Source organism: Onychostruthus taczanowskii, unplaced genomic scaffold (assembly GCF_017590055.1).
Source record: "Onychostruthus taczanowskii isolate IOZ18803 unplaced genomic scaffold, ASM1759005v1 scaffold15, whole genome shotgun sequence".
NCBI classification, from domain to species: Eukaryota; Metazoa; Chordata; class Aves; order Passeriformes; family Passeridae; genus Onychostruthus; species Onychostruthus taczanowskii.
Window position 1 is genome coordinate 5,697,243 of NW_024498685.1, and position 11,694 is coordinate 5,708,936.

Consider the following 11,694-nt stretch of genomic DNA (forward strand, 5'->3'; position numbering starts at 1 on the left):
GTAATACTATATCTAAACTGACATGATGATGTTTCTCTAGAGAAAGACTTTCCCACTCTGCAAGTGATCTCTGTGTTTCTTTTCCAGCTTGTGAATGCAAGAACAACGGGCAGTGCGATGAAGGATACTCGGGGACAGGACGATGTTTCTGTGAAACAGGATGGACGGGCCGGCTGTGTGAAACCAAGCTAGGTCTCTGCCTGCTCTCGCACTCAGTCCATGGAGCTATGGGCTGAAACTACTTGCAGTTCAGCAGAAGGTTTCCATAGATAAGACAAGAAGGGTAATAAATGTCAGAAGCCATCTAAGAGCACTTAGGAACTCTGCTCTGGACTAAGGACAAATCCCTTCACCCCACTGTCTCCTCTTTTGTGATATGGCAATATGAGTTCCTACCTCCCCTGTGGAGAGGCTTTGGGCTGTGGCAGTCACAAAATAAAATTATTACAAATTTTCCAGTTAGCCAGACTGGTACTAAGGGTTCTCCTTCTGCATGAAACGAAGGCATTGTGGTGCCAGAGCTGTTTGATTCCAGCTGTCCTGCCTTCCCTGCAGCTCTGCCACCAGTGTGCTCCCCGAGCTGCTCGGCCAACGCCGTCTGCACGGAGAACAACACGTGCCAGTGCAAGCCCTTGTACGACGGGGACGGGATCACGTGCACAGGTGAGCTCCCACCCCCAGTCAGGGCCAGAAGGAAGGTTCTTCCCTCTTGCACACACACAGCAATGCAGTTACTGCCCACCCTAAAAGCTTCCACTTTGCAGTGGGTGAAACAAGTTTAGGATATACGGAGTCCAGGTTTTTCTAAATCAGACTTCTCCAGACTTTACCAAGCAGGAGCATGGGCAGCAAGTGCACTTCAGTCAAATTTTGAAGACAGCAGGGTTTCCCTCAGAGACTTACAAAGATACCAAAGGGCTTTTCCAACAAAAATGATCCTATGATTTTTCTTTATGCCCATAGGCAAGGCAGTTCCCTGGTAACACTGCTACAGAAACAGTTGTTCTTTCTCAGACAGGTGTCTTACATCTTCCAAAATCAACCTGCCCAGAAATCTGAAGGTTGGTACCACATCTCCCAAATCAAGAACATCCTGACAAGGCTGTCAGAGCCCTAAGGGATGGACTTACAGAAATTCAGTAATGCCTCAGGAAATAGAAGCAGATTTTTTTTTTCCCCAGCAAGTATTTTAATATTTTTTGTGTGACAGGACTGGTTGTGGTTTGTCTTTATGAAGAACATCCTCTTTAAAAGCAGACTTTACTCATTTGTATTTTTCCCCTGCAGCTGCAGAACTTTGCAAACAGAACAATGGTGGGTGCCACAAGGTGGCTGAATGCACGCAGCACGGGGTGAAAGTCTTCTGTAGCTGCCAGAAGGGCTACAAGGGAGATGGCTTTACCTGCCTTCCAATAAACCCTTGTGCTGATGGGTTCAATGGAGGCTGCCACGAGCATGCCATCTGCACTGTCACAGGACCTGTAAGTCTAATTATTTCAGTCCCCAGCAGGGAAGTTTGAAGAGTTTTTCCCTGGTGCCAGCAGAAGTCTCCTCTGGCCGGAGGAGTACCCTGTACCTCTCTAAATCCCTGTTTTCCAAAACAACCTTTACTTAGCTCCAACCTACTTTCTACATCAGTTTGATATGCCTCAGCTGAAGGCTGAGAAACACTTTAAGATCTTTGCTCTGGGGAATGGGGTAACACAGAAGCTGGGATATTTTGCATACGTAATCTTTCTGTCCCAGTCTTAGCTCTCCCTAACTGTCTATCCTTATTTACAACACAAATTTCTTGAATTAAAATTAAATACATTTTGGAAGCCAAACAAAGGGGCAGCTGGGTGAATAGTGTCACTTGTTGATTGCTTGAACTCAACTTGAAAATTTTTGCAGCCACATGACATAAATTCCGTGATCCATGTAGTCAATGTGGTTAAGGAAAACCTGTGCAGGTGACTTGATCCAGCATTTGTCCTGGTGCTTGCAGGATCACTTCTCCATTCCATTTTGTCTTGCCTGAGCTGCCTTCCTGATCTGGACTGATCTAGAAAAGTCTTGCTGATAATCCATTCCAGCTGTCAACCATTGCAATCCCTGGATGTCACCAACTCCTGCTTGGTTTAGAGTTCTCATTTATTACTAGCAGTGGGCTGTTAAATTCCATGCTTGTTTCCATGCCCAGTCATTTAAATATCATTTTGATATGTTTGCCATCCGTTTTTGTGAATATAACCCTCCAGTGCATGTTATCAATTTTGTGGATGAAATTATGCTTTGGTGTTAATTCAGCAAAGCACTCAAGTACATGCGTAAATATTTGGCTTACTTGTTAGTAGCAACTTCTCTGTTTGTCCATTACTGCTTATATCAAGTGAAATTTCCCCAGCAGTTCAGAATGTTGACTGAAACACCAGAGTCACGTCAGTTAAATGCTCGTCTTGGACTTTTTCCTTCTCTCCCCGAGCAGGGCAGACGTAAATGTGAATGCAAAACCAGCTTCATTGGTGATGGGCTGAACTGCTCCGTGCTGCAGCTGCCCCTTGACCGCTGCCTGCAGGACAACGGGCAGTGCCACCCCGACGCTGACTGCACCGACCTGCATTTCCAAGGTGAGGAGGACAGCCACCACTGTGCCCTGAGGCCTGTGACCGGGAGCTGTAATCTCACTCAGGCCTCTACTTAATGTCCCCATGAAACAATGAGGTTACAGCTGGAACATTGTGGGAATCCTTAAAATCAGAGGGTTTTGGGAAAGTTGCAAAAGGCAGGCCTCAGAGGTAGCAGAACTGTGATTAGAACTAAGCAGTAGCCATGAGATTGGTCAGCAGATAAATTATGTAAGAAGTAAAAGTAAGGACAAATGGAACAATGGTCTCTGTATTAACACTTGTCTAGAATAAATCCCTAAACTGCAGAAAAGTATATCAAGCAACATATTGGGAAGTTCTAAGCTTAATAATGGAGCTCTGTGCATTGTGTTTTAAGGCTTACAAACAGTTACTGTATTTGAAATAAGCAAGCATTGTTTTATCCAAAGGTATGTGTGCTTATAGCGATTGGATGGAACTACTGTCAATATGCTCTTGTTTTGTGTGATTGGTCAAAAAGCTTTTAAAGTGAGTTGTAACATTAAATTCTTAGTCTGCTGCCTGAGATGTGAGCTGCTGGCATTTTCCCATTGTCATAACCATGTAATGAGACTAATGCTGGAAAATAAAACAGCTCAAAATATTTTCCTAGCAGTCCCATCCCGTTCGTAATTTGTGCACAGCCCCCAGCCAGCAATAAATGGTTATAAAAGTTATGTTTGATAATAATTACATGTGAACATGAATTTATCATGAAGCAACGTGTGAGGGCAGTCCAGGTAGGAATCCTTGAGGAATCAGTTTGCTCTAATTACAATTCACAAAATCTACGGGTATTTGTATGGCACAGCTGGCTATACGCTGTGGACAGATGGAATGTAGGAGAACAGAGATAGTGATGAAGGTAATTTCACCCCTAAGGAGTTACATCTCCACTAATTACCGAGAATTAGGAACAGGCCTGCCCTTAATAGGCCACAGCTAGATCCAGTTAGGATGGGTATTGTAAAAGAATAGGTTGGTTGGTCCAGAAGTTAGATGGAGTTTGTTGGCCGTGCTGTGAGGAAAGAGTCAGTGCTGTGAGGAGCTGCCTGTGAGAAATCACCAAGAAGGTCTAGAGCTTTTGCAGTAAGATGACAGCACTGCACCATGGAAGCCCCTTGGGGAGGAGCTGGTCCTTGTCTCTCTTTGCAGACACCACGGTCGGGGTGTTCCACCTGCGGTCCCCCACGGGGCAGTACAGAATGACTTACGAGCAGGCCAGGGAGGCCTGTGCCAACGAGTCAGCCACCATGGCTACCTACGACCAGCTGCTGTATGCACAGAAGGTGAGGAGGCCTCTCCCAGGGAGGACATCCCCAAACAGGACCAAGACACAGAGTAAATGGAGAGGGAGGAGCAGGGGGGCTGCTCTGTGCTAATAAGCATCATTTTCCCTCCTTTCCTTTACCCATGCCCCAGGGTATGTTTGGCTGGGAGCAATTTTCAAACTTTTTATTGCTTTCACGCATGCTCACACAGCACTGATATCATTTGCCAAGTTCTTGTTTCTAGTGATGCTGGGGTGAGAGGTAGTCAGACTTTCAGAGTATTTTCAAGGGGGTTTTAATTATTAACACTTCTTAAAGGAACATGCACTTCAGAGTTATGCTTAATTTATTTCTTTAAACTAAGTCTCCAGGAATCTTTTTCTCAAATGCTGTTAACAGACCCACTTCCATATTGCCTCCCTTGAGCATGTTATAGACAACACATGGCTGGTGTCAGTGTGGTGAGCATCCCAACTCAGCTTTGCAAAACTTGTTTTAGAAGAGTGGGTCAGATTCCCTGTCTCTTACTGGCTCCTTCCAACTCTGGAAGGAAGACAAACACTCACTGTTTAGAGGCACCTTTAGCAAAGTGTGAGGCTGGAGCAGTGCTGGCAGGGCAGGGGCTGCCTGAGTGCCCCGGGGGCTCTGTTCATTCCATGGGCAGCTCCCCAGCCTCACCACCCGGCTTTTCCCCTGAGTTTTCCCTTCTGGCTGTGCTGGCTGCAGGCGAGGTACCACCTGTGCTCTGCTGGCTGGCTGGATGGTGAGAGGGTGGGCTACCCCACCGCCTTCTCCTCCCCAAACTGCGGCTCCGGATATGTTGGCATTGTGGACTATGGGAGAAGAGTCAACCTGAGCGAAACCTGGGATGTTTTCTGCTACAGGGAGAAAGGTAAGAGGGGCCTTTGCCTCATCCCTCTGTGAAAATGAGAGCAGCAGCTCAGATTTTGGTTCCTTCCATCAGCCACAGGCTGGTAGATAACACTGCAACAGACTCTGCCTCTTTTTTAACTTTAAAAAAATCTAACCTGTTGCTTACAAGTAGTTTTTCAGGCACAGGGCTTAAAGATTTCTTGGAAACGGTGTCTGCCCATACAGCTCTCTCTGTTTGTACCTTTCAGAGGTGAACTGCACCTGCAAGCCAGGCTACGTGGGGGATGGCATCTCCTGCAGTGGGAACTTGCTGCAAGTGCTGATGTCCTTCCCAACGCTGACAAACTTCCTCTCGGTAGGAACAAAGGCTGGGGTGGGAGTGGAGCAAAGCAGGCCCTGAGTGTTGTACCCAGGGTTTGCTTTGCTAGCCCGCCAAACACACCAGTGGAGCAAGGCAGAGTGGTCTAAATCTGCGCCTATCTGGTGTAAATCCAAACCAGAACTTGTTACTACTTTTTTTAATTACTTGCTCCAAAGAGGTTTCTGGGTTCTACAATTCAGTTGGAATTAAAATCCTGGTATGGCTTTACCTTAAAGGAGACTTCTGCACAACTTTTTAAGCACCACAAAAGGCACTGTGCTTTGAAATTTCATTGAACTGCAACTGGGAAAAGACAAAACGTTAAGGGTTTTTTTGTCACTATTCAGGCACTATATGTATCAGCAGCCTCAAAGACAACAGAGGCCCAGCATCTGCAAATCAGTTTAATATGTACTCATCAAATCAGCAGCTGGAGCCGGGTTTTGAATACAAACTTCCTTTGGAAAGTCACTCCAGAGCTGCTTCATGGCCAATAACAGAGTTCCTTTGTTGTCATTTGTACAGTGTCATCTTTTCCACTCTCCACACAGGAGTGCACAATTGCTCTCTAGTAAAGCTGGATTTTCTTTCTGCTTAGGACATCATGGCTTACTCCAACACCTCCAGGAAGGGGAGAGAGTTCCTGCAGTACCTCACAGACCTGTCAGTGCATGCCACCCTCTTTGCTCCCAATGACAGTGGGTTAAACGAAAATGAGGTCAGGGCTTTTCTCTTTTATTCCTTCCTTGTTCTAATAACACTTCTTAAACAGCTGTCATGGGTTTCTGCATCCCATTGAAATTTAAGCTTGGAAAAATAATCTTAGTATGATGTGACTTTTGATTAACCCTACAGAATTTAAACTGTTCTCACAAAAGACATGAATTCATTGTTTCTATTTCCGTTCCGTGGTTAGGGGTGCAAGGTTATTGAGCGTTCAAGTCACTATAGAGACTTTTCCAGCAGGGATTTTAGTTACCCTGGTACAAAGGAGGCTGCCTGAGATGAAGTGTGTTCTGGCTCATTAGCATGGAGCGCAGTTATTTGGAGAAAGCAACATAAGCTTTGGTGTTTCCTACAAATACATTAAAGACATCCATTCATAACTTCATTTCTATGCTTTGCCCTTTTTATTCTTTCTTTCCTTCTTTCAATCAAACACTGTTTCAAACAATTCATAAGGGTTTATTCACTGGTTCACATCTTCAAGCTGTTTTGAATATCTCTGAGTCTCATCACTTCAGGTCATCCTACAGAGGAACACATTCCTTTGTCCTGCTGGCATTAAGGTCCTTTCTGCTGCAGGCAGCCATCAGAGGCCAGCAGGGACAGAATGTCCCACTGTTCCCATGCAGATTTCCCAATAACCTCTAATGCTGCTGCACTTGCTGCAGCTTTAACAGCAGAGGGGGGAAAAGGTCACAGGCACATAGCTTACTAGTAAATCCAAAGGATTCATGAGATCCATTAACAGTCCTTGTATTTTGCCCTCATTTGCAGACCCTTTCTGGGAGAGACATCGAGTATCATTTATCTAATGCCAATATCATGTTTTATGAGGACTTGACCAATGGAACCACGCTTCTCACTCGTCTAGGGAAAAAGCTCCTCATTACAAGCACGGGGGGCCAGGAACATCAAGTCCCCACAGCTGACCAGGTACTTTTGTAATAAATTTCCCATCTTTGTGCTTTTCCTTCTCTTACACTATACCCTGTAATCAGGTGACACACTGATCTGGAGTGCATTTTGATAAGATTAGAGTGGGCAGCAAAGAGAGACTGAGTTCAGAAGGCTCTTTCCTGTCCAGAGACTGAAGGATAGCGGCTGGCGAGCTGCAAATTTACCAGCTTGCAAATGGAGATCTCATACCTGAAAAACTCAAAGGAAGCTGTTGAAGTGGCTTTCAGGAATGGAAAAATGGGGATATGGGCTTCATTTTGCTCTCCTCTCAACTTGGTAGGATTATGGGAGATGGCTGTGTGATAGGTAAAGAGATGAAAGCAGCAGCTTGTCATTATAAAAAAAGATGTTGGCATTTGTAAAGTTTCTTGGTAGCTTTCTGGGAGAGGCAGGTGACACCAACAGAGCCTTGCTCGCAGCAAGCAAACTCCAGCCAGCAAACTTGAGTGGCAAATGGCATCCTCTGCAGTGAAAGTGGCTGCCTGGTGCTCAGGAATGACTGCACTTCTGGGCAGAGCTTTGCAACTTCGCAAAGATCATAAAAACCTTCAGTTAGAAAGAAAGAAAGGGAAAAAAAAAAAAAAAGGACAGAGTAACATGCAGGTAATGATGATGGCTGCTCCATGCACAGGAGAACCGTGACCAGCCCGGGGCCATCCCAGGCTGATGTCCAGGGAGGCAGCAGTGTAACTTTCCATGGTTTTTTCCACGTGTTGTTTCTCTGTGGTGAGCTGAGCACTCAGCAGCTGAGGTGGGGAAACCATCTTAATTTCAGTACCAAAGAGAGAAGGGTCAAAACTCAGCTCTCATTGCTTCTTTTCCTGGCAGAGCAAGATCCGCTATGTGGACAGAAGTGCTATTGTTGAGTGGGATATAATTGCTTCCAATGGGATAATCCACATCATTTCAGAGCCTTTAAAGGCTCCATCAGAACCTGTAAGTGCATAGTGATTCAGGTTTTTGGGGTAGTGAGAGGTAACTGTCTTATTTTACCCTAAATTCATTGCTGACATTCATATATTCCCAGTTTCCTTGACATATACGCAGCTTTCAGCTTAAAAGGTTACTTTCAAAGAGAATTAGAAGTTGAAAACAAGGTACCAGTGATACCAAAAATTTGTCTGAACAACTTCTTCCCACAGTTATAAATTTGTTTTCTGTATGTAAATTAATGGAGCTCATGTACATAACAGAGATTTTTAAAAGCTCCATTTTAGTTCTTCCACTTTCAAGCTTTTAAGGCACCTTGTTTACTCTTGCCTTGGCAGTCATTCTTATTCAAAATAATGTTTTGAAAATAGATATCTTTTTCCTGCATGAATTCCTGCAAATTCTCCCAGTTACCCAGCTGTCTCCTTGGTCCACAAGGTTTAGTGATGGGCTTGGCAGTGCTAGGGGGAAGAACTGGATTCGATAATCTATTTCCACATAAACTTTTCTGTGGTTCTATCAAAAGGCCACATTCAAATGTCTCTAGGGAGCACCAACCAGGAAACCCAAGCACAAGAACAGCTCAGGACCAGAGCATATCTCAAAGGAACACTGCATGTGCTTGGGTGCTGTAAGCTGACCAGTGCCTGCCCAGATCTCACTCATCCTCTTCCCTTGCTTCCAGGCTCCGCTCCATGCCAGTACTGGGACAGGAATATTCTTTGGCATCTGTCTGTTTACTGGAATTGTGGCTCTGATTGGATATTCTTACCTCAGGTTCAGGAATAAAAACATCAGCTTTCAGCACTTCAAGGTAGGTGGCAGGTGGGAACACAAAGCTGGAGGAGGGACAGCTGCGCTTCTCAAATTCATAACTTTCAGTTTTTCCATACATTTGGTTAAACTAGAAACATTCCTGATCACTTCACACTTGAGCTGTTCAGACTGAGACGCAGAGAAAGTGGGGAAGGCTCACACGCTTGCCTTGGACATGAGTTCACATTTGCTCCAGACCCCTCCACCCAAATGTCTGCTCACACAGACACTTCCAGCACCACGGACCGGTCCAAAGCTGATTTAACTGCACCACAGCAGTGCAGAAGTCCTTGCCTCCCCAGAAAGCTCATCCTTAGGGATGTGAGGAATTACAACCACTGAAAGCGCACCCGTTCTCCTCCTCCATTACTGTCAATTTTGTTGTTCTGGGGGTTGAAACATTTCATAGGAAAAAATGATCCAGATCCAACAGACAAACAAACTGAAGTACCTGTAGGATTCAGAAGTGCAGGTTTTCATACTGATGCACTTTCATGCTTGATTTCTCTTAACTGATTTTGCTAGCAACACCTAGATGCAAAACCAGCCAGCAACAACTAAGCTATAGGGATGATGGATGAGGAAAAAAATGTTACAACATATACAAGAACATACCCAAAAGAAAGTCTACCTAGAAGGGAACAGAAGTCCCTTCCTGTTCTAGTCCCTGCATGTAATGTGAATCATCTTGTAGGAACAAAACCCAGTAGCCAAGAGTCAGAGGAAACAGATTTTTAAATAGTTTCAAAGAGAGCCCTCAGGACTAACCCAAGTACTTTTTACCCCAAGCACCATTTCAGGGTCACACTTCCTTTCCTATTTTTTGCTGAGGCTTAAAAACAAGAAGGGAGAGGAAAAGAAATACCAGTGTTAAGTGACCTGAGATAAAACAACAACCAAAACCACAGTTTATGCCCAGAGACAGGTTTAGACAATAAAGCCAGTTGAATCAAACGTGCACCAGCTGGTAGAGAGGCTCAAGTGCCCCACTTAATGCACTGGGCCAAGAGGATGAAATTTAAGCAATTGTCTGCTTTTGTGTAGTCCAAAGATGACACTGACACAACACCACTGGACAAGTCACAGCCTTCAAATATCACCAACCCTTCATATGAAAATTCTTCAACACTGACTTCACCAGAACCTACTTATGATCTTTTCTCAGTAAGTATTCATTTTGATTTGAGATTGAGACACTACTAATATAATGGCAAGAGGGAATGACTTTATAAAAGAAAAAATGTCTTGCTGGAACGGGAAAATAAATTCAAGAAACCAGCATTTGAGTTTCTGGCTTTCCTGTCTCTCCCTTACTTGAAATTGGGTTGCCTCACCTGTAGTAAAATTGAAAAAGCTGCATCTCAAGGCCATCTTCGAAGATAGCTGAATTAAACTGGACTTCAAACGACACTGGATGACAGTGACACATCCATAAAAACTTAAAAAGCCTTCTAATTTTGTCTTCATGTCTCCTTGCTACAAACACAGCTGAGAGCCATGCTAGCACTCCAAAGAATCTGAAACCCAGCAGGGAGGGGCTGGGAGTTCAGGGAAGGAAGGATTGTACATGCAGAGTCTAAAATCAAAATGCACCATTTTGTATCCAGTAAAAGGTTTTGTTTGGTGCAGAAATGTCAGGTGCCAACTTTGCCATCTGTATGGAAAATTTTGCCAAAATGTTACTTTTGTTTCTTAATGCAGTGTTCAAGTCTGATTTCCTTTTTATTCTATTTTATAGGATTCAGATGACCAACAGCTTGTGATGAGTGGTCCTTATGATCAGAATTAAAAACTGAATTTGGGATTAGTCATCTAATAAACACATTGCTATTTACACTTACTGGGGGAAAAAAAAGAGCACTTACATTACAGGGAATAAAGTCTTGTTACAAATTAAAAACCAAAAGAGCACAGCTTTGTTTAAGATGCCTTCTCTATAGCTCACAGAGATACCAACTTCAGAAGTGTTGGCTGAATCTGAGCCGTGCCAACTGTGAGTGCTGAAAGCAAAATGGAGTCTCAACTAACCTACCCAGAAACAGACACCTCTCTGGGAAAAGCAGCTGATCTTCACTCACCTGCTATTTAACTGCTTTTTTCTTTACAGACTTTAAAATGGCTACAAGCACATGGGGCTGCTAACTTGGCAAATATCCTAAATTTTCTAGTACTCCAGGCCTGTGCTTTCATTTTGGCTCAGTTACAATTAGAACAGGCAAGTGTGACACAGAACATGTGGTAAACTTCTATTTTTAAACTGAGGGGATTTTTTGGCTGGTATACTTTCCTGTTAGATAGGCAGCAGCAGGAAACACAGCCATCCTGACTGTCCCCCTTGCCTCCTCTAGCTTCTCTGTCTTTCCTCGACCTTGGCTTGGTGTTTGCTTTACATCTCACCTCACTGGCCAAAGAGAAGCAGTAATTAAGGCAGCTTTAGTAAGGAATGCAGGTGCTATGAGTATGTTGAAATGAACCATTTTTGTGAAAAGAGGACTGTGAAGATGAACAGCCCCTTGCCATGCAATGTCTGCTTTCAGTTCTTCAGGCCTGAAGGTTCTTCAGACACTGTTTTCACCAAGCACAGCAGTAACAGCTGCCCCTGTCACCGCTCACCATCAGAGATGGATCAAACCTGAGTTTGATTCAGTGCCACCTCCTCCCACCAAAATATTAAATATCATAATGAGAACATGAAAAAAACCACACAACAGCAAGAAAAGAAAGGTTTTCTTTCTAGCAGGAGTAACATCCTCCCAGTCTATAGGGGCAGGAGGGAACCCAGGGAAGCTTTAGTTATCTCTGGGAACTACCCCAGGAGGCATTCCCTCAGAACAAGGCAGGGGGCAAATCCAGTGTTGTTGACGCAGCTATTAAGCACAATGAAGGAAATACAACATGTAAATACACATTCATTCGGATGAACCAACCAAATACAGTTTCCTCAACTCCCTCCCCTGTCCCCCTACACAAGCCTGCTAGTTTTCATGGACCTTAGAAAATTTAGAACACACTTAAACACACACATCTAGGAGAGTTTTCCCCACAGAATTTTGCAATTGATACAGCTCATGTTCTTTCCTTCTCCCCAGTCAATCAAAATATTAAGGCTCACAGAGACCATAAGATAAAGTTC

At 44.2% G+C, this 11,694-nt stretch overlaps 1 protein-coding gene across 1 annotated transcript in view; it reads left to right on the forward strand.

The window, feature by feature from the left end:
* Positions 1-10,350, forward strand: part of STAB2 (stabilin 2) — a 77,518-nt gene extending 67,168 nt beyond the window's left edge. The window contains exons 57-69 of the mRNA XM_041398625.1: positions 88-192; positions 556-663; positions 1,288-1,481; positions 2,468-2,609; positions 3,783-3,916; positions 4,625-4,790; positions 5,020-5,126; positions 5,731-5,850; positions 6,633-6,791; positions 7,644-7,751; positions 8,431-8,559; positions 9,606-9,725; positions 10,300-10,350. Of these exons, the coding sequence (XP_041254559.1) occupies positions 88-192; positions 556-663; positions 1,288-1,481; positions 2,468-2,609; positions 3,783-3,916; positions 4,625-4,790; positions 5,020-5,126; positions 5,731-5,850; positions 6,633-6,791; positions 7,644-7,751; positions 8,431-8,559; positions 9,606-9,725; positions 10,300-10,350 (1,643 nt within the window). The remainder of the gene's footprint in view (positions 1-87; positions 193-555; positions 664-1,287; positions 1,482-2,467; positions 2,610-3,782; positions 3,917-4,624; positions 4,791-5,019; positions 5,127-5,730; positions 5,851-6,632; positions 6,792-7,643; positions 7,752-8,430; positions 8,560-9,605; positions 9,726-10,299) is intronic.
* Positions 10,351-11,694: the final 1,344 nt, after the last annotated feature.